The sequence below is a fragment of the Brassica oleracea genome, chromosome C5 (assembly GCF_000695525.1).
Source record: "Brassica oleracea var. oleracea cultivar TO1000 chromosome C5, BOL, whole genome shotgun sequence".
Classification (NCBI taxonomy): Eukaryota; Viridiplantae; Streptophyta; class Magnoliopsida; order Brassicales; family Brassicaceae; genus Brassica; species Brassica oleracea.
Genome location: NC_027752.1, coordinates 4,653,932 through 4,672,766, shown reverse-complemented (window position 1 = coordinate 4,672,766; position 18,835 = coordinate 4,653,932). Strand labels below are relative to the sequence as shown.

Here is an 18,835-nt window from a genome sequence, read left to right as displayed (position 1 = left end):
CATTCCTAAATATATAAAATTTTGTTCATTTTTATGTTCTTACACATAAAGACCAAACCCACCCGGATCTGGAAAGACCCTATTTGAATCCCACCGAAAAATTTATAATACCCGAAAAAACATAATTTCAAAACCCAAAAAAAACCCGATATCCGAAAGAACCAATCCATACCCAACCATATACATGATATCCATATCTTAATGAAGTAGTTAAGAAGTATAAAAAAATGTAAAAGATATAATAAAACACTTAAATATAGGTAACTTCTGTTATAAAACATGCCGTTAAATTATTTGGAAAAAATGCAATTAATAAAGTAGTTAAGTTGAGTGAAAATAAGGAAAGAAAAGATGTAATAAATCTGTTGAAAATAATGTTAGTTTTATTTTGTACTTAAATTTAATAAAATAGATTTACCTAATTTTCACTAGTCAAATAATACCAAAAATAAATTGTCTGTCACATGTTGATTAAGTAAAGTTTTTATTGTATTATGTGATAATTAAACCATAGTACGTAGTAATTGACAGAGAGAAATGAGAATGTTTAGCTTATCGAAGACATTCTCTTTTTTCTTTGTTCAATTTTGTCTTCTTTCGTTTTCTCGGTGTTAGTGTTTTCTGTTGTCGAAAAAGCTGAAGAAAAAAATTAAAGAGAAAAGCTAACTAATGAATTACACGAGAAAGAAATCGTTTGACCTACATGATTTATTTTTCTCATTCAATTACTACGTAATACAGTTTAATTACCACATAATACAATAAAAACCTTACTTAATCAATACGTGACAAACAATTTATCTTCAATATTATTTGACTAGTGGAAATTATGCAAATGTCAAACTTTAGCGTATGTTAAAACCAGATTTCAAAAGTTCATGTATTTAATTTAAATTTTGTATTAGTTAATGTATGTTTTTGCACAAGTGAAGTGTTTATGTATTGATCCGTCCCATTGGTCCCTGTTGATGTAGGAATTAGCCGATTTTCTATTACCGGTTAACGACAACTCAACGTTTGACTAACGAAAATTAGGTCAATGTATGATAAAACCAAATTTTGAAAGTTCATGTATGAAAATTGAATTTTATACTAGTTGATGTATGTTTTCGCACAGGTAACATGTTTATGTACTGATTAGGACCGTTGACCCTTGTTGATGTAGGAATTGGCCGATTATATAGTTTGTTTCTTTTTTGCAGTTCAGAAACCACCAAAAACTGAATTGACCTATATCTTCTAGGTAACTTACATCGGTATCTGTGACCATCATCATCAAATATATTATCATACAAATTAGGTGGCTATATACACAGATAACTGGCACTACAACACACTATTAGCATACAAGTAGGTTCTCAATGTTTCTCCTTTCAAATCGAACTTCCATGTTTGCTATATATATATCACAGTTTCGAAAAAAACAAACATGAAAGTTTTCTTCTGAAATGATTATGCGTGTCAATGGTGAACACACCACAGCTGATGATGATGATACCAATGCCTATGGAGGCACAGAGCTTGTCTCAGTATATACTCTCTCGTCTACGTCGGGTTTTTAGGGTTCAGATGACATTGTTGATACAATAACTGGAGGAGAATGCAGCTCAAGCAAAGATTTTCCTTCGGGATAGCCGCCTATGCATAGCGTGTCTCCTCGACCATGCCAGATACCATCATGGACGTTGTTTATCTCCAGTGTTTTCGATTCCTGCATCACATTCACAAGCAAGTTGAACCAAAAGGGCATAAATAAATGGATACAGCTTGTTATGATCTGTGAACAAATATACACACCTGAGTTAATGTACAAAACGGACACATGAGATGGTGGATGCAATCGTCAAATAAACTATCAGCACCCTGTAAAGAAAAAAAAGAGAATCGAATTGTCATAATCTCTCAGAGCACATAATCACAGAGACAAACAACAAAAAGGAAGCTTACTCTAATGTTAAACTTCCTTCTTATCTGCATACGGAAGAAACCCAAGTAGGAAGCAATCAAGAGGACGAAAGCAACAGCCAGATAGAGAAAGTAATGCCTTTTTGTTACAGCAAAAGCTGCAACATTGAATAGGAGACCGATGATAAGAATCATATGAACAGCACCCTGACACACAACACAACACACAAAATTGATAAGTCAGATACATAGAAAAGACAAACATCTTTCAATGATTGGGAACTCAAAAACAACTAAGCAATGCTAAAGGGGATTTAATACCTGAAGAAAGCAAGAACCGAAACCGGTTCTTGTCATGTTCTTCCCGAATCTGTAGCACGGACAGCTAAAAGACAAAAGATAAAAAAATAAAACTATTAATACATAAAAGTCTCTTGCTTCGTTATCATTCCAAAGTCTGGAGAATATAATAAACTCACCAAGCGGATTCGATCCAGAGACGACGATCCTCGAGGCAGTCCATAACATCGCCTTCCCAAAGGCGTAAGACGCCGCCGCCGTATTCATCATCTTCTCCGTCGGAGCTCTCGAGTTTCCTCCACTTCCCCTGAGTCTGAAGCGCCACCGTCGAGCAAAGCAGATCGAAATCCAACACAGATATGCCTTCCAACTCCGCTAGCATCTCCCTCTCTTCCACCGCCGCGCCGCCGCCTTCAACTCCAATGTCGCCTATTACGGCGGCTCCTCCGCTCTCTAGTTTACCCGAATCCGCCATTGATAAAAAGGAGAAAACTTGGTTTTTTTTTAATCTCTTCTCTGCCAAAAAAGGATCTTCCTTTAATGGGTGAAACGCCTTTTGGATGCTTTATGGCGGGTAATTAATTATTCATAAACCTACCATAAAGCTGTCATTACTAACGGTACAGCTGTTTGCCACGTGGATTTTCTGATAGTGGAGAGTGATTGATGTCTCTTTATTCTTATCCTATCTTCCTCTATTATGCGATTCCTATTATTTGGATTTTTTTTTATTATGTCCGCAAAGGTAACAGAAAACATATAATCAACAAATTGTGTTTTTTTTACATCAAATGTAACTCTAAGATAGTAAGATTTGTTAATCAAACACCGGATTAGTAACGTTGTTAAAGAAATAGGACTTTGGCTAATTTTAGGCTGCATGTAATATATATCGTTTAATTCGCTTAAATACTTAATTACGGGTATGTTGTTATTAATTAGCATGAGTCCTAAGTTAAGATTGATTCTATCTACCAGGCCTGGCCCAAAGTTATTTTTCGCTTAACCCAAGAACATTTGAGCCCATCAATCAGATTCGCTTCTGGATTATCAGGTGTTTCCTTTACTATTTAACTGAGATTTTACTACCTCCGTTAGATCTTAAAACTCATCAATCGAACGGCTCTTAACAAACTCCAAATCTTGCAACAGAAGAAGTACAAGACGACCAAAGTTTTGTTCTGTCTCTCTCCTTGTCCGTATCTCCACCGTCAAAGCCAAAATCTCATTCCTTTTACCAAAGAAACACTCTTTCATTTCATGGCCGACAAAACCATGGCTTCACCGGGAAAATCACCGAGGAAATCACCCACCGTCGTCACCGTGCAACCGTCGTCCCCCAGGTTCCCGATCACCACCACACCGACAGCCGGAGCTCAGCGCAAGATCGGGATCGCCGTCGATCTAAGCGACGAGAGCGCCTACGCAGTCCAATGGGCTGTTCAGAACTATCTCCGATCAGGCGACGCCGTCGTGCTCCTCCACGTTCAGCCGACGAGCGTCCTCTACGGCGCCGACTGGGGAGCCATTGACTTGTCTCCGCAGTGGGATCCTGAGAACGAAGAGTCTCAGAAGAAACTCGAAGACGATTTCGATATTTTCACCAACAAGAAGGCGAGCGACGTTGCTCAGCCTCTGGTCGAGGCGGAGATACCGTTTAAGATACATATCGTGAAAGATCACGATATGAAGGAGAGGCTGTGTTTGGAGGTTGAGAGGTTAGGGCTCAGTACTTTGATCATGGGTAGCAGAGGGTTCGGCGCTACGAAGAGGAGCAGCAAAGGGAGGTTAGGGAGTGTTAGTGATTACTCTGTTCATCACTGTGCTTGCCCGGTGGTGGTTGTTAGGTTTCCAGATGATAAGGACGGAGAGGATGAGAAAAATGGCGAGAATGGTGCTGAGAGTCTGGTAGAAAGCGATAAGCTTCATACGGTTCTTGAGGTTGCTGAGGAAGAAGGAGACAAGGAGGAGTATCATGATGCTTCGGATAAGCAGCAGCATCAACAAGCAGGTCAATTTCAATTTAGCTAGGCTATGCTTACATCTTTCAGAATCAGTGTTTTGCTTCTATGTTGACCACTAATGTTGTGTCAGCTTCTTTACTGCAGAAGGAGACCTCTCTAAGGAGACATAGAAGGAGAAGACAAAGCGGTTTTATGTGCCCTTGGGGTTGTGTTCATCGTCTGGTGTTTGGGGGTTTTTTAGATCTTTTGAGTTGTAAGTATTTGTCATGTGAGTTTTTTTTTTTTGAACTGTGTGGAAGTTCAGACATGAATGGATTCAGTGTCTTGTGTTTGTCTTTGAAAAAAAAACAGTTGAAAAATATTTCTTCAATGTTTCAACGAACGAAGGATACAAAATAACGTCTTTGACGGTTCCAAAATTAATATTCACATCCGTCTCTTACACTCCAGTAGTTTTCGTAGTAGGAAAGTCAGCTTTAGCAGGACAAGTCGGTGCTAATGGTTAAAGAAGATTCAAACTAACGAACGTCAAATATTTTTTCAACTCTTTGGATACATATAAATACTCAATACACGAAGCTCAACGTTCTCCCAAACAGAAAGGGACGAGCTCAACTACCTGAGAACACATGGGTCGTTTCCTTCTTCTTCTTTTTACCTTGTCTTTTGTGTCTTTGAGGTTTTGTTTGGGTGTGGATGTACTTTCGTTCTCTACCGAGCTCAAAGACTCGGAGACGCTAGTCTCCAGCCCCAGCACTTTCAGGTTTGGTTTCTTCAGTCCGGTTAACTCCAAGGGTCGCTACGCTGGAGTTTGGTTCAATAACGTTCCTGTGCAGAAGCAGGCCGTGGTTTGGGTAGCAAACAAAGACAGCCCGATCAACGATTCTTCCGGAGTGATTCTGATATCCAAAGACGGGGATCTCGTGGTCAAGGATGGTCGTGGACTGGTTCACTGGTCCACAAACCTCTCACGACCAGCAGGAGCTGCTAACGCAAGGCTTCTGAGTACAGGAAACCTCGTACTTCAAAAGGTTTCAGACAATAAGGACAAGACACCATCCATATGGGAGAGCTTCGAGCATCCTCAGAACGCGTTCTTACCAACAATGACCATCTCTACCGACGCAAGAACAGGGAAGAGACTCATCCTCAGATCATGGAAAAGCCTATCTGATCCTTCGCCAGGACGCTACACAGCCGGTGTGATCCCCCTACCGTTTCCAGAGCTCGCCTTATGGAAAGACGGTCTTATGCTGTGGCGTAGCGGCCCGTGGAACGGTCAGAGATTCCTCGGATTACCGGAAAGGGACTCAGTGATCGATCTATACGGGTTTCAACTTGCTAATGACAACAGAGGATCCGTCTCTATGTCCTTTGGTTATAACCAATCCATGTATCATTTCCTCTTGGACACCGAGGGGCACGCGATGGAGAAGTACTGGAGCAAAGTTAACCAAGAATGGAGTTCGGGGTTGATGTTTCCAATAAACTGCGATATCTACGCTAAGTGTGGTCAGTTCAGCAGTTGCAAATCCGGTTTAGATCCGCCTTGCAAGTGTATCAAAGGGTTTGAGCCGCGGAGCAACCAGGAGTGGAGCAGAGGGAACTGGACTCAGGGATGCGTGAGAAAGACGCCATTGCAGTGCCACAGTAATGGGAGTAGAGAGGGTGATGGGTTCTTGAGGTTGAAGAAGATGAAAGTTCCCAAAAATCCACAGCGGTCTGAAGTCAACGAGCAAGACTGTCCTGGAAGCTGTCTGAGAAACTGTTATTGTACTGCTTACTTTTACGACACAGGGTTGGGATGTCTTCTTTGGAGCGGAGACTTGATCGACATGCAAGAGTTTTTAACCTCTGGCGTTACACTTCACGTCCGTCTTGCTGGTTCTGAGCTCAGTAAGTAACATTCCGACATAAGTTTACCTCATTTTACTAAAACTAACTCGCATATGTTCCTCAACAGAAACCTCCAGCAACCGATCACTTGTGATCATAATCACTATGGTAGGATGCGCGTTTCTTGTCGCGGTGATTGTTCTTTTAGCACTGAGGAAGGTAACAAAGCGTAGAGGTCAGAGAGTTATATATGTAGTCATGTCTCTATAGATATTTTTAGATTTAACAAAAGTTTTTAAACTTTTTCGATTAATCAACAGAGAAAAACAGAAACGCGAGGTTACTGTTTGAGAGGATGGAAGCTTTAAATAGCAACGAATCCGGAGCCATCGCTGCGAATCAAAACAAGCTTAAAGAGCTACCATTATTCGAGTATCAAGTTTTAGCTGCAGCTACTGAAAACTTCGCTGTCACAAACAAGCTAGGGGAAGGAGGGTTTGGTTCCGTTTACAAGGTTTTGCTTTCATTGGTAGGAGAGAGGTTACAAGCTGATCTAGGCAGTTATTGATCGGTTCTATGTGCAGGGGAAATTACGAGAAGGGCAAGAGATAGCTGTGAAGAGGCTCTCACAAACGTCTGGACAAGGACTCGAAGAGTTTGTAAACGAGGTGGTTGTGATCTCTAAGTTGCAGCACAGGAACCTCGTGAGATTGCTTGGTTTCTGTATTGAAGGAGAAGAAAGGATGCTCGTCTATGAGTTCATGCCTGGGAACTCTTTGGATGCATGCTTATCTGGTAATAACTTACCATTTGGTTTAACTATGTTCTGTCTTGTTGGCTAATGCTCTCTTTGCTGTGTAAATCAAGACCCGGTGGAGCAAAGACTTCTTGACTGGAAGACTCGGTTTAACATAATAGATGGGATTTGTAGAGGTCTTATGTACCTTCACAGAGATTCAAGACTGAGGATCATACACAGAGATCTCAAAGGCAGTAATATCTTGTTGGATGAGAATCTTAACCCGAAGATATCCGATTTTGGACTTGCCAGGATCTTCCGGGGGAATGAGGATGAAGCTAGCACCCTAAGAGTGGTTGGAACATAGTGAGTTAACTAACAAGTACACATTGAACTTTGTTGATAATAAAACTGACAAAAGCATAACCTTCACAGTGGTTATATGGCACCTGAGTACGCATTGGGAGGGCTATTCTCGGAGAAGTCAGATGTTTTCAGCTTAGGAGTCATACTCTTGGAGATTGTGAGTGGAAGAAGAAACTCAAGCTTTAACAATGATGACCAGAATCTGAACCTCTCAGCTTATGTAAGACTACTAATGAGCTTCCTTCTATAAAAGCTTGTACACCATTCTTGAAACCTTTCTTTTTTTTTTTTTTCCTAGGCATGGAAATTATGGAATGATGGAGAGGCCACCACTCTCGTGGATCCTGTCATCCTTGAAGAGTGTTTTGAAAACCAAATACGAAGATGTGTGCACATAGGACTACTGTGTGTGCAAGATCACGCTAACGATAGACCGAGCGTTTCAACGGTGATTTGGATGCTAAGTACTGAGAACTCAAACCTTCCGGAGCCAAAGCAGCCAGCGTTTATAGCTAGAAGGGTCTCACCGGACGCTGAATCACCTTGGGAAAGTGAGCAAAGAACATCTATCAACAATGTGAGCATCACAGAAATCATAGGACGTTAGCTCTGTAAGTTGCATAGAAACCTTATACTAAAGAAAATAGAGAATTTATTGTATGAAGTCAAATAAATAGATAAATTACTGTATGAAGTCACATAAATAGAGAATCTGTATCTATAGGGTTAAAACTTCAGTCACAATCTGAAAAGTTTATTGTATGAAGTCACATAAATAGAGAATCTGTTCCTATCCTTGAGCTTCAGTTTCTTCATTCATGTCTAATAGTAGGTAACGTTTCACTTTTGGATCAACACAATTTAGTTTTTAATCCCAAACAGTAATCATATAAATTAAGAAAACATGTATGAAGTACATAAACATACATTTCCTGCAAATCAGTGAACATATATACACAGAGTGGTATGTAGAAGTTTCTCAAGATACATATCATATTTTTATTTGTGTATGTGTAACAAACTGAGATAGCCATCTGAGCTAGCGTGCTGAGAGAGCTGTGTGAGGTTCATCTCTTGAGATCTGCTGTTTCCTGAGCGTGTGATTCTATGTGCATATACTGTATAAATCTTGAAAAAAAAATGTGTTATGTTAGTGAGAGCTTTTTGGTTATTATAGGATTAATCTAGGAATAGAGCTTGAATAAATGATTGACATCTTGTGATGAATTGTAAGATGGATGGCTTTTACTACTACTTGCTCTGTTTTGGCTAGTCAAGTTTATTGTTGTGTATTTAATGAATCCATTAAAAGTCAATACAGATCTTATCCATTATTCAGGTTTGTTTCCCTTTATACTCGGTAACCAAAACACAATACCATAGTGTTTTAATTCTTTCACTCAGATTTAAAATTCACCGCTTAAAATTCATAATGTGCTTATTGAATGATACCATAAGTGTTATCTATTAATGTCAAAGCCATAATGAAAACTATTGGTGTTCTTTAAGTTCTGTGTCATGTTCAAAGTCACATGAATCAGTTCTTAAGTTGTATCCTTTGAGTAATTACCTGAACTTTACAGCTAATGTTGTTAGTTTAATGGTGTTCAAGTTGGCTTTTAATACTACACAGCATTCATACGTTTCATCACATCAACCTACTGCTCATAAACAAACACAGAAATGAAGATTGTCTTTGTCATCTTCTTTTGCTCCTTCCTCCAAACTTGTATCTCCAATGATACCATCATGAGAAGACAGTCACTGAGAGATGGTGAAGTCTTACTTTCTGAAGGGGAGAGGTTCGCCTTTGGATTCTTCAGCCTTGGAGTTTCAAATCTCCGGTATGTTGGGATTTGGTATGCTCAAATCTCTGAACAAACCGTTGTATGGGTTGCAAACCGAGACCGTCCTATTAATGACACATCTGGTCTGATAAAGTTCAGCAGCAGGGGGAATCTCTGCATCTATGCATCAGTCAACACAACAGAGCCTCTCTGGTCGACCAATGTTTCCGACAGTATCTCGGAACCAACTCTAGTTGCGAGACTCTCTAATACAGGGAACCTTGTTCTCCTTGATACACTCACAGGGAGAGGTTACTGGGAGAGCTTTGATCATCCTACAGACACTTTTCTTCCCTTTATGAAACTTGGTTTCACACGAAAAGACGGTTTGGATCGGGTTCTGACATCATGGAGATCTCCAAACGACCCTGGCTCCGGAAACCGTACTCTACGGATGGACCGTAGAGGGTTTCCGGAGCTGATTCTACACAAAGGTACGATCCAATGGTGGCGCACCGGGCCGTGGATCGGGCTGAGGTGGAGCGGCGTGCCCGAAATGAACAGAGGATACATCTTCAACAACTCGTTTGTGAATAACCAAGACGAGGTATCGTTCACTTACGGGGTAACGGATGCTTCGGTGATAACGAGGTTGTTAGTGAACGAGAGAGGAACCATACAACGGTTCACATGGATCGCTAGGGATAACAGATGGAACGAGTTCTGGTCGGTTCCTAAAGAGGAATGCGACTACTACGCACACTGTGGGGTTAACGGTTTCTGCGATCCCATTAGCTCAGAGACGTTCGAGTGCACGTGCTTACCTGGCTTCGAGCCCAAGATTACTCGTCACTGGTTCTTGAGGGACTACACGGGAGGTTGTTCGAGGAAGAATCAAACTTCGCTGTGCCGTGAGAAAGACGGGTTTGTGAAGTTAACGCACGCGAAGATTCCCGACACGGAAAATGCAAGTGTTGATATGAACTTGACGTTGAAGGAGTGCAAACAGAGGTGCTTAGGTAACTGCTCTTGCGTCGGTTACGCAAGCGCTTACCACGACGGTGTGGGAGGAGAAAGAGGGTGCTTGACGTGGCACGGTGATATGTTGGATACGAGGACTTACTTGAACTCTGGACAAGATTTCTACATACGTGTTGACAAGGAAGAGTTAGGTACGTACTTAAAATCTATTCCTCAAGTTCTTCTTCTGTTTCTGAAAGTACTTATGTTTTGATTTTATTACTTTTTGTTTCAGCGAGGTGGGACAGTAATGGCTCATCAAGGAAGACGAGAGTTGTTCTGGTTCTCATCAGTTTGTCTGCAGCCGTGATGCTACTAATGGTCATTGTGTTCTGTTTTGTAAGGAAGCGGCGAAGTAAGTAAATGTATCTATTAGGTTCATAACTTTCTTGAATATTTTAAAAACATTTCTTAACTGCAGAGTTAAACAGTCTTAGAAGATCTTCAACAACCTTCTCCATGGTTTCTTTTGATTTTGAAGACTCACTCAAATTTGAAGATGACAGGGAGTTACCTCTTTTTGATCTTCACACGATCGCGGCAGCCACTGATAACTTCTCTTCCCATAACAAGCTTGGAGCTGGTGGTTTCGGACCTGTTTATAAGGTAGGGAATATGATAATTCATAGTCACTTTTATATATGAAAGTCTTCGTCAATTTTTCTCCAGATGAATAAGTATAGATTTATGGGGTTTGAAACAATGACTAAACATATATTTTTCTTAATCATTTGGAAGCCGAATAATAATACATATTTACTACTATTTTTTTTGGGGCATAGACGAATGTTTAATTTTTCTATGCCTAAGACCGGCTATATAATAAGTAGTAACGAATGGTTCCTTCGTTTCTATTTCAGGGCGTGTTACAAAATGGTATGGAGGTAGCAGTGAAGCGGTTGTCGAAAAACTCAGGCCAAGGAATGGAAGAGTTCAAGAACGAGGTCAAGTTGATATCAAAGCTGCAGCATCGAAACCTCGTGAGGATATTAGGATGTTGCGTGGAGCTGGAAGAGAAGATGTTGATATACGAGTACTTACCAAACAAGAGTCTAGACTGTTTCATATTCGGTAAGTTCAACATTTCCAACAAATTCAAATTTCCCGCTTCAAAAAGATCAATGAGTTTGTTGTATTTGTTATCCTCCTCTTTAGATGAAGAGCAAAGAGCGGCGTTGGATTGGCCAGTACGGAAAGGAATAATCAGAGGAATTGCTCGTGGAACCATGTATCTACATCAAGATTCAAGACTGAGGATCATCCACAGAGACCTCAAGGCCAGCAATATACTTCTTGACAACGAAATGATCCCCAAGATTTCGGACTTCGGCATGGCTAGAATCTTTGGAGGCAACCAAATCGAAGGATGCACTAACCGGGTCGTTGGAACAATGTGAGTTACTCTTTATGATGCAGCGTAGCATTCACCGACATCCTCTTTTCATAAGTGTTTGGGTTTTTCCTTTTTATTCTTATGTCGGCTTTCCTTTATATTTTAAGGATAATTACATATCCTTTAACTTAGACAAATAGGAGTATTAGATTACTATAAATAAGGTATCGATGGCTTTGTGTAGAGATACCTTGAATTTTAATAATTGAGTTTTCTTAAGAGCTTTCATAAGCACTGCTATTCGCGTCCCCTAAGAGCTTTAACGAGCACTGCGAAGAGTATTCGCGTCCTTAACCTTGTTAATGAAGCTACCTTCATCGACAAGTTACCTGAGCTGAAGATCAAACCCTAGATCTTCAACTATTATCGCTTCCGCACTCTATCAGTTGGTATCAGAATCAGTACGTTTCGGGAAGAAATTTCTTGTTTTCCATGACTAAGAAAACAGGAGGTACAGGTGGTGACAATCGGGATCAAAACCCGGATGGCGCTGCTTCGGAATTCTCTGACCTACGAGCCTTCCTCATCGAGAATCAGACGGCATCTCAGGCTTCAATTCAACAGCTAGGAGAAACCTTGGCCGGTCGATTGGACGCTTTGACCACCGCAATTACAGCCCTGGTTGAGAAGCAGAACCAACACAACGCTCAAGTTCCCCTACCAGCTCCACACTGACACCAACCACTACCACAACAACAAGCACCACCGCCACCAGGTCGCCATCAGCAACCACAAAATCTCCCACATCCGCACCAAGGACAACGTCAACAACAATATAGGATACAACGACACAACCCGTATGTCGACGACGAGGATGATGTTCATCAACGCTTGTTTTATGAAGATCTCCGTCAACAAGATCACTATGATAATCGATGGGAAAGAAGCTTCCGAGTAGACATACCAGAATTTCAGGAGGTCTCTGTGGTGATGAACTTATCGATTGGCTAGTATCCGTGGAAGAAATCCTAGAGTTCAAGCAAGTTCCGTTTGATCGTCATGTTCCCCTTGTAGCCATGCGTTTTCGCGGCCATGCTGCAACATGGTGGAAACAGCTCAAGACAACTCGATCACGCACGTGCAAAGCTCCGATCAATTCATGGGACAAGCTCACTAAACACCTGCGGCAAACGTTTCTCCCGCACAACTACGAACGAACCATGTATACTAAGCTACAGAACTTGCGGCAAGGTAACCGAAGTGTAGATGAGTATGCTGAGGAATTCGCGCTTTTGTTAACCCGTAATGAGATCAATGACAGCCAAGTTCAACTCGTCTCGCGTTTTATCGGCGGTCTACGACCACAACTTCAAACTTCAATGGCACAATTTGATCTGTTGACTGTTGGAGAAGCTCATCGTCGTGCAACATCATTCGAGCAATAGTCGAAGTCGTCGAACTGGAACTCGTCAACGTCGAAGTCTCGTCCTGACGACTCTATGAACAGTACCACTCCATCGACCTCAACCAAAGATATCAGTGATGCAGCAGTATCAGCAACTAAACCCATCGCACAAGATGATCAACAACTTAGGCGGTCAACTCGACCTAACGCATTGCGTTGTTACTCGTGCGGCGAACATGGACACCGACAAACAGCATGTCCTCACTCAACGCGTCTGAGGGTTAGTAATCGATGACTCTATTGAGGAAAAAGATATCTATAACTCGCAAGAAGAGAATGACCAAGACGAGGAAAACACAGTGACCCTTACCGCTGGTGATAGTGGACGTTTACTTGTCCTCCGACGAGCCTGTTTAACACCAGTCTCTCAAGACGATCAGTGGCTTCGTACTAATATTTTTAGATCTACTTGCACTATTAAAGACCGTGTTTGTAGCTTTGTCATCGATTCGGGAAGCTGTCGTAATGTAATCGCCGAGGAAGCTATGGAGAAACTAGGTTTAACTCGAGACAAGCATCCAAGCCCTTACAATCTCTGATGGCTCAATGATACCACCAGCATTCGTATCACACAACGCGCTATCGTCCTTTTCTCCATTGGACTACACTACAGCGACAGTATGTATTGTGATATTGCTCCCATAGACTTTTGTCATCTTCTCCTAGGCCGACCTTGGGAGTTTGATCGGAAAATTATTCATGACGGAGCCAAGAACACTTATAGTTTCGTTTGGGATTAAAAAAAAATTGTTCTCCTCCCTTCACCGGATACGTCTAGTGCAACAACCCCATCAAAAACGACTTCAATAACACCATCTGTTACTACACCTCCACCAGAGTCTCACTCTTCACCACCATCAACGTCACTCTGTTCATATTCAGCGTTTGTGACAGAATTACGTTCTGAAGGAGTTGCTTTCGCGGTGGTACCTACAGTCAGCCGCAATCTTTCCACTTCAATGCCATCATCGGCTCTAACCGAAGTGCTCGATGACTTTGCTGATGTTTTTCCCAACGAACTACCAGAAGGACTGCCGCCACTTCGGGACATCCAACATCAAATTGATTTAGTTCCGGGCGCAACACTGCCCAATCGTCCGCACTACCGTATGAGTCCACTTGAGCACGAAGAGTTGCGTCGTCAAGTTGAAGATCTCTTACGCAAAGGTCACATCAAAGAAAGTCTCAGCCCATGTGCAGTACCAGCTCTTTTAATACCGAAGAAAGACGGATCTTGGCGCATGTGCGTTGACAGCCGCACAATCAATAAGATAACCATTCGTTATCGTTTTCCCATTCCTCGGTTGGATGATCTCTTAGATCAAATCGGGTCAGCAAAGTTTTTATCCAAAATAGACCTAAAAAGTGGTTATCATCAAATACGCATACGGCCAGGCGATGAGTGGAAGACAGATTTCAAAATCCGGGAAGGCCTTTTCGAGTGGTTAGTCATGCCTTTCGGTCTATCTAATGCTCCAAGTACGTTCATGCGTATAATGAACCAGGCATTGCGGCCATTCATTGGACGTTTTGTGGTAGTATATTTCGATGATATACTTATCTTCAGTTCGTCGCTATCTGACCATATCGAGCATCTCCGCAAAGTCTTACTCGTCCTACGGTCTGAGAATATTCGCAGCCAAGGAAAAGTGTGAGTTTGGTGTCTCTAAAGTTCTTTTTCTTGGATATGTGGTCTCTGATCAGGGGCTGGCCGTTGATCACTCTAAGGTCGAAGCAGTCCGTTCATGGCCTATACCAAAGATGGTGTCCGAGGTTCGTAGTTTCCATGGCCTCGCTTCTTTTTATCGACGCTTTGTGGATCACTTTAGCACAATTATGGCTCCAATTACGAGTTGTATGCGTGAGGGTAAGTTTGCGTGGACAATAGAGGCAACACGTGCATTCGACCTCATCAAAGAAAAACTTACCACAGCCCCTATACTTGTCCTTCCTGACTTCTCTTTGCCTTTTGAGTTACACTGTGACGCCTCTAAACTTGGCATCGGTGGTGTTTTGAACAAGGACGCCCTGTAGCATTTTATAGTGAGAAATGGGCAGGAGCCCGTGGCCGGTACAGCACCTACGATGTAGAGTTCTATGCGATACTACAGGCCATCAAACATTGGCGACACTACTTGGTTCATCGTGAGTTTGTTCTTTTCACTGATCATGATGCCTTGCGACATTTAGACAACCAAGCCAAAGTTTCTGCCCGACATGCTGCTTGGATATCATATCTACAACAATTTACTTTCGTCATCAAACACCAATCCGGCAAGACCAACCGTGTGGCTGATGCACTTAGTCGTCGTCACGGATTACTCACGACAATGCATTCGACGGTTGTGGGGTTCGCCTCTTTTGCAGATTTGTATCCTACGGATCTGTTTTTCTCGCGCATTGTAGGTGAGGCGGAACAGGGCTTGCGTAGCGACTACACGGTGCAGGATGGGTTTCTTTTCAAGGGTTTGCGACTTTGCGTTCCTGAATGTAGTCTTCGCTTACAGATAATACATGAACTTTACAGATAATACATGAACTTCACAATGAGGGGCACATGGGCAGAGATCGAACACTCCAGTTGGTTGTTGAGTCCTATTTTTGGCCAACTTTACGTCGAGACGTTGAAAGATTCGTCGAGCGTTGTCGGATTTTCCAAGTGGCGAAAGGGAAAGAATCTAATGCTGGGTTATTTCTTCCTCTTCTTATTCCTACTCAACCGTGGTCCGATGTTAGTATGGATTTTGACTTGGGATTACCGAGGACACAACGAGGCCACGATTCTATCTTTGTGGTGGTTGATCGATTTTCGAAAATGGTTCATTTTATCGCTTGGAAAAAGACTTCTGACGCTGTAAGTGTTGCTATGTTGTTCTTCCGTGAGATATATAGATTGCATGGTCTCCCTACTTCTATTGTTTCCGACCGGGACACGCGGTTTCTTAGTCACTTTTGGCGGTCTTTATGAAAGTTAGTGGGAACTTCTCTTGACATGAGTTCTGCGTATCATCCTCAAACGGATGGACAGACAGAGGTAGTTAATCACTCGCTTGGTAATCTGCTACGTTGTCTTTTGGGAGATAACATTAAGTCATGGGACACTAAGCTTTGCCAGGCTGAATTCACCCATAATCATGCAACCAATCGAACTACAGGTTTCTCTCCTTTTCGTGTGGTCTTTGGGTTGGTTCCTCGTGGTCCGTTGGACTTGGCTACAACGCCGGACAAAACTCGTCTTCATGGCGAAGCTGTTGATTTTATTACCGACCTGCAGGACGTTCATCGGCGCGCTCAGTCTCAGTTAGAAGCAGCCTCAGCTAAATACAAGCAAGCGGCAGACGCAAGAGGCGTGAACTGATTTTCGAACCAGGGGATCTTGTTTGGGTTAATTTGACGAAAGAGAGACTTCCCTTGAAAGAATACAACAAACTCAAGTCAAAGAAGCTTGGTCCCATCGATGTGGTGGAGCGTATTAACCCAAATGTCTATCGTGTCAAGTTACCATCTCACCTGCGAACGTCTTCAATATTAAACATTTGACGCCATTTAAAGGCGACAATGACCTTCCAGATTCGTGGACGAATCCTTCTCAACCGGGGGGACCTGATGCAGCGTAGCATTCACCAACGTCCTCTTTTCATAAGTGTTTGGGTTTTTCCTTTTTATTCTTATGTCGGTTTTCCTTTATATTTTAAGGATAATTACATATCCTTTAGCTTAGACAAATAGGAATATTAGATTTATATAAATAAGGTATCGATGGCGTTGTGTAGAGATACCTTGAATTTTAATAAGATATATTGAGTTTTCTTAAGAGCTTTCATAAGCACTGCGAAGAGTATTCGCGTCCCCTAAGCTTTAACGAGCACTGCGAAGAGTATTCGCGTCCTTAACCTTGTTAATGAAGCTACCTTCATCGACAAGTTACCTGAGCTGAAGATCAAACCCTAGATCTTCAACTATTATCGCTTCCGCACTCTATCACTTTACTTTATACTTACAAAGCTGTTCAAAAACTTCAAACCATAAGTTGTTTCAATCTCATTTTTACAGTGGATATATGTCACCTGAGTATGCAATGGAGGGTCACTTCTCTGTAAAATCTGATGTCTACAGCTTTGGAGTATTGATGTTAGAGATCATTAGCGGAAAGAAAAACAGTTCTTTCCATAAGGATTCATCTAACCTTGTCGGACACGTAAGTACTAAACTGCATAATTTGTTCCAAAAGAGGAATAGAACAGAACATAAGCAAATGTTTGTTTGTTTTTCATCTTTGTAGATTTGGGATCTATGGGAAAAAGGTGAAGCAAAAGACATCATAGACAATTTAATGGACCAAGAGAGTTATAGTGAGAGCGAAGTGGTGAAGTGCATACACATTGGGTTGCTTTGCGTGCAAGAAAACGCTTCGGACAGAGTAGATATGTCCTCTGTTCTCATCATGTTGGGTCAAAACGCTATTGATCTTCCAAATCCTAAGCTTCCTGCGTTTACTGCAGTGAGAAGGAGAGGCCGCGAAAACGTTGCTTTGGTCATTGCAGAACCTGGTAGTTCTGTTAATGACATCACCTTCACCGATGTTCAAGGTCGTTAGATTTCTTACAAAAAGAGGAAGTTTCTTGGTTTCATTAGAATAAATATCTGCAGAAGAGTCAAAGATGTTATTGTTATAAATCCATGATATCAAACTATCCAGGTTCGTTCATTTCAATATATACACATAATACACAGCAAAGCCACCCAGAACACAAAACCATAATAGTGTTTTAATTCGAACTTTTAACTGAGGTAATAAGACCAAATCTGAACATAACTTCTCTGATATACATCTCTTGTTCTTTAATCTCAATAACAAAATTTGCAAGCATGAAGCATATGAGTTTCTCCAACCTTATATATACTACGGGATTTGTCCGGGCTACGCCCGGTTGTTTGTTTATAATTCTTTTAATTCTTTTATTTACAAACTTTTGAAAGTTATACATAATTTAAAATCAATAAATCAGAAAATGATTAAAATATTTAAGCAAATGAAGATAGATTTTTTATATGTTGTCTTGTTGAATTTAACGTTTGATCTTCTGTATTATTCTTTTTGCATTTTCATACTAATTATATATTGTTTAATTTGATGCATATGAGTTTTCTGAAGCTGCCAATAACATCAATAGTAGGGTTTAAGTAAAATATTATCCTTAGTAAGTTGAGTGGTTAACTTTTCTACATTATTTATAAAATTAATTACTGTGGATCATTCACATACGATGGGCTAAATGATGAGTTAGTGAGAAAGGTCGTAGTGAAACCTAAATTTTGCTTTGGATTTACATTTATTTGGTGCTAAAGTTGATGATATAGCAACTTTTTATTGGTAGAAATTAGAATTCACGTGTGGCATAGTTAGGAATGTTTTATATGATTTTTTTGTTTGTTCATTATTCCATTTCCTACTCTATTTTGCAGTAAATTATGAAGTGGGGTTGGGTTGGAGATGCAACAGTAGTGATATACCTTTTATTAATTTTATTTTTAACACATGATTTTTAGTGTTTTTAGGTAATTATCTTTTTTTGCTAATCATTCCTCTTTCCATAGAATTAATCTTAAATCCAATGATTTTTTAAATAATTTTTTTTGTCAGCATAAATAATTTTTTTTTGTTAGTCTATTTAGGCCTGGGACGGATCGGGTATCCGGACAATTTTAAGATATCCGGATCCGGATCCTTATCCGGCGGATCCATAATTTTACTATCCTTATCCGGATCCGGGGTTCGCGGATATCCGGGTGTCGGATATCCTTCTAAAAATTATAATATCCGACGGATATCCGGATCCGGATTTGGATCCTTAAAATAAATAAAAAATAATATTAATATATATAAAATATTAACAATAATTTAAAAATAAAAAAATATATAATGTTTTTAATTATTTCTATGTATAATATTACAAAATTTACATAAAATTTAGAGAAAAAGACAAAAATAGCACTAAATCAAGTTTTTGTTCCCAAACTAGCACTCAAGGTCAAAAGTCACAAAAATAGCACTTAATGTTTTATCAAAAGTCACAAACTTAGGGTTTAGAGTTAAAGGGTGGGGTTTAGGATTTAGGG

At 40.7% G+C, this 18,835-nt stretch overlaps 3 protein-coding genes across 4 annotated transcripts; 2 read left to right on the top strand and 1 right to left on the bottom strand.

Annotated features, from left to right (window-relative positions):
• Positions 1-1,261: 1,261 nt before the first annotated feature.
• Positions 1,262-2,759, bottom strand: LOC106292465. Its single transcript, XM_013728060.1, has 5 exons — positions 2,385-2,759; positions 2,227-2,290; positions 1,948-2,112; positions 1,798-1,863; positions 1,262-1,711 (listed from the first exon to the last, which is right to left on the bottom strand). The coding sequence occupies exons 1-5, from the start codon at positions 2,678-2,680 to the stop codon at positions 1,559-1,561; spliced, it is 744 nt and encodes a 247-aa protein (XP_013583514.1). The 5' UTR covers positions 2,681-2,759; the 3' UTR covers positions 1,262-1,558.
• A 566-nt stretch (positions 2,760-3,325) lies between these two features.
• LOC106292446 (G-type lectin S-receptor-like serine/threonine-protein kinase SD1-13) lies at positions 3,326-7,717 on the top strand. 2 transcript variants are annotated; one of them, XM_013728032.1, is made up of 8 exons: positions 3,326-3,701; positions 4,810-6,065; positions 6,133-6,240; positions 6,326-6,519; positions 6,590-6,800; positions 6,873-7,110; positions 7,180-7,330; positions 7,409-7,717. In XM_013728032.1, exons 1-8 carry the CDS (start codon positions 3,466-3,468, stop codon positions 7,715-7,717), a joined length of 2,703 nt encoding a protein of 900 aa, XP_013583486.1. In that variant the 5' UTR covers positions 3,326-3,465. The 2 variants fall into 2 exon arrangements, with proteins under 2 accessions (XP_013583486.1, XP_013583487.1); XM_013728033.1 differs by lacking the exons at positions 4,810-6,065; positions 6,133-6,240; positions 6,326-6,519; ... (2 more) ...; positions 7,180-7,330; positions 7,409-7,717 and adding an exon at positions 4,314-4,530 and having other exon boundaries at positions 3,330-4,216.
• A 1,076-nt stretch (positions 7,718-8,793) lies between these two features.
• LOC106292452 (G-type lectin S-receptor-like serine/threonine-protein kinase RKS1) lies at positions 8,794-17,396 on the top strand. Its single transcript, XM_013728038.1, has 7 exons — positions 8,794-10,069; positions 10,153-10,272; positions 10,339-10,523; positions 10,778-10,988; positions 11,073-11,310; positions 16,769-16,913; positions 16,998-17,396. Exons 1-7 carry the CDS (start codon positions 8,794-8,796, stop codon positions 17,310-17,312), a joined length of 2,490 nt encoding a protein of 829 aa, XP_013583492.1. The 3' UTR covers positions 17,313-17,396.
• Positions 17,397-18,835: the final 1,439 nt, after the last annotated feature.

Bases quoted from the DNA above. Each gene is read 5' to 3' on its own strand.
- LOC106292465 (XM_013728060.1), bottom strand. From the start codon at position 2,680: ATGGCGGATTCGGGTAAACTAGAGAGCGGAGGAGCCGCCGTAATAGGC. The intron at 2,113-2,226 runs GTATTAAATCCC...GTTGTGTGTCAG, and splicing joins TCGGTTCTTGCTTTCTTCAG to GGTGCTGTTCATATGATTCT. The intron at 1,864-1,947 runs GTAAGCTTCCTT...TTTTCTTTACAG, and splicing joins GAAGGAAGTTTAACATTAGA to GGTGCTGATAGTTTATTTGA.
- LOC106292446 (XM_013728032.1), top strand. From the start codon at position 3,466: ATGGCCGACAAAACCATGGCTTCACCGGGAAAATCACCGAGGAAATCA. The intron at 6,066-6,132 runs GTAAGTAACATT...GTTCCTCAACAG, and splicing joins TCTTGCTGGTTCTGAGCTCA to AAACCTCCAGCAACCGATCA. The intron at 7,331-7,408 runs GTAAGACTACTA...TTTTTTTCCTAG, and splicing joins ATCTGAACCTCTCAGCTTAT to GCATGGAAATTATGGAATGA.
- LOC106292452 (XM_013728038.1), top strand. From the start codon at position 8,794: ATGAAGATTGTCTTTGTCATCTTCTTTTGCTCCTTCCTCCAAACTTGT. The intron at 10,070-10,152 runs GTACGTACTTAA...TTTTTGTTTCAG, and splicing joins TGTTGACAAGGAAGAGTTAG to CGAGGTGGGACAGTAATGGC. The intron at 10,273-10,338 runs GTAAGTAAATGT...TCTTAACTGCAG, and splicing joins TTTTGTAAGGAAGCGGCGAA to AGTTAAACAGTCTTAGAAGA.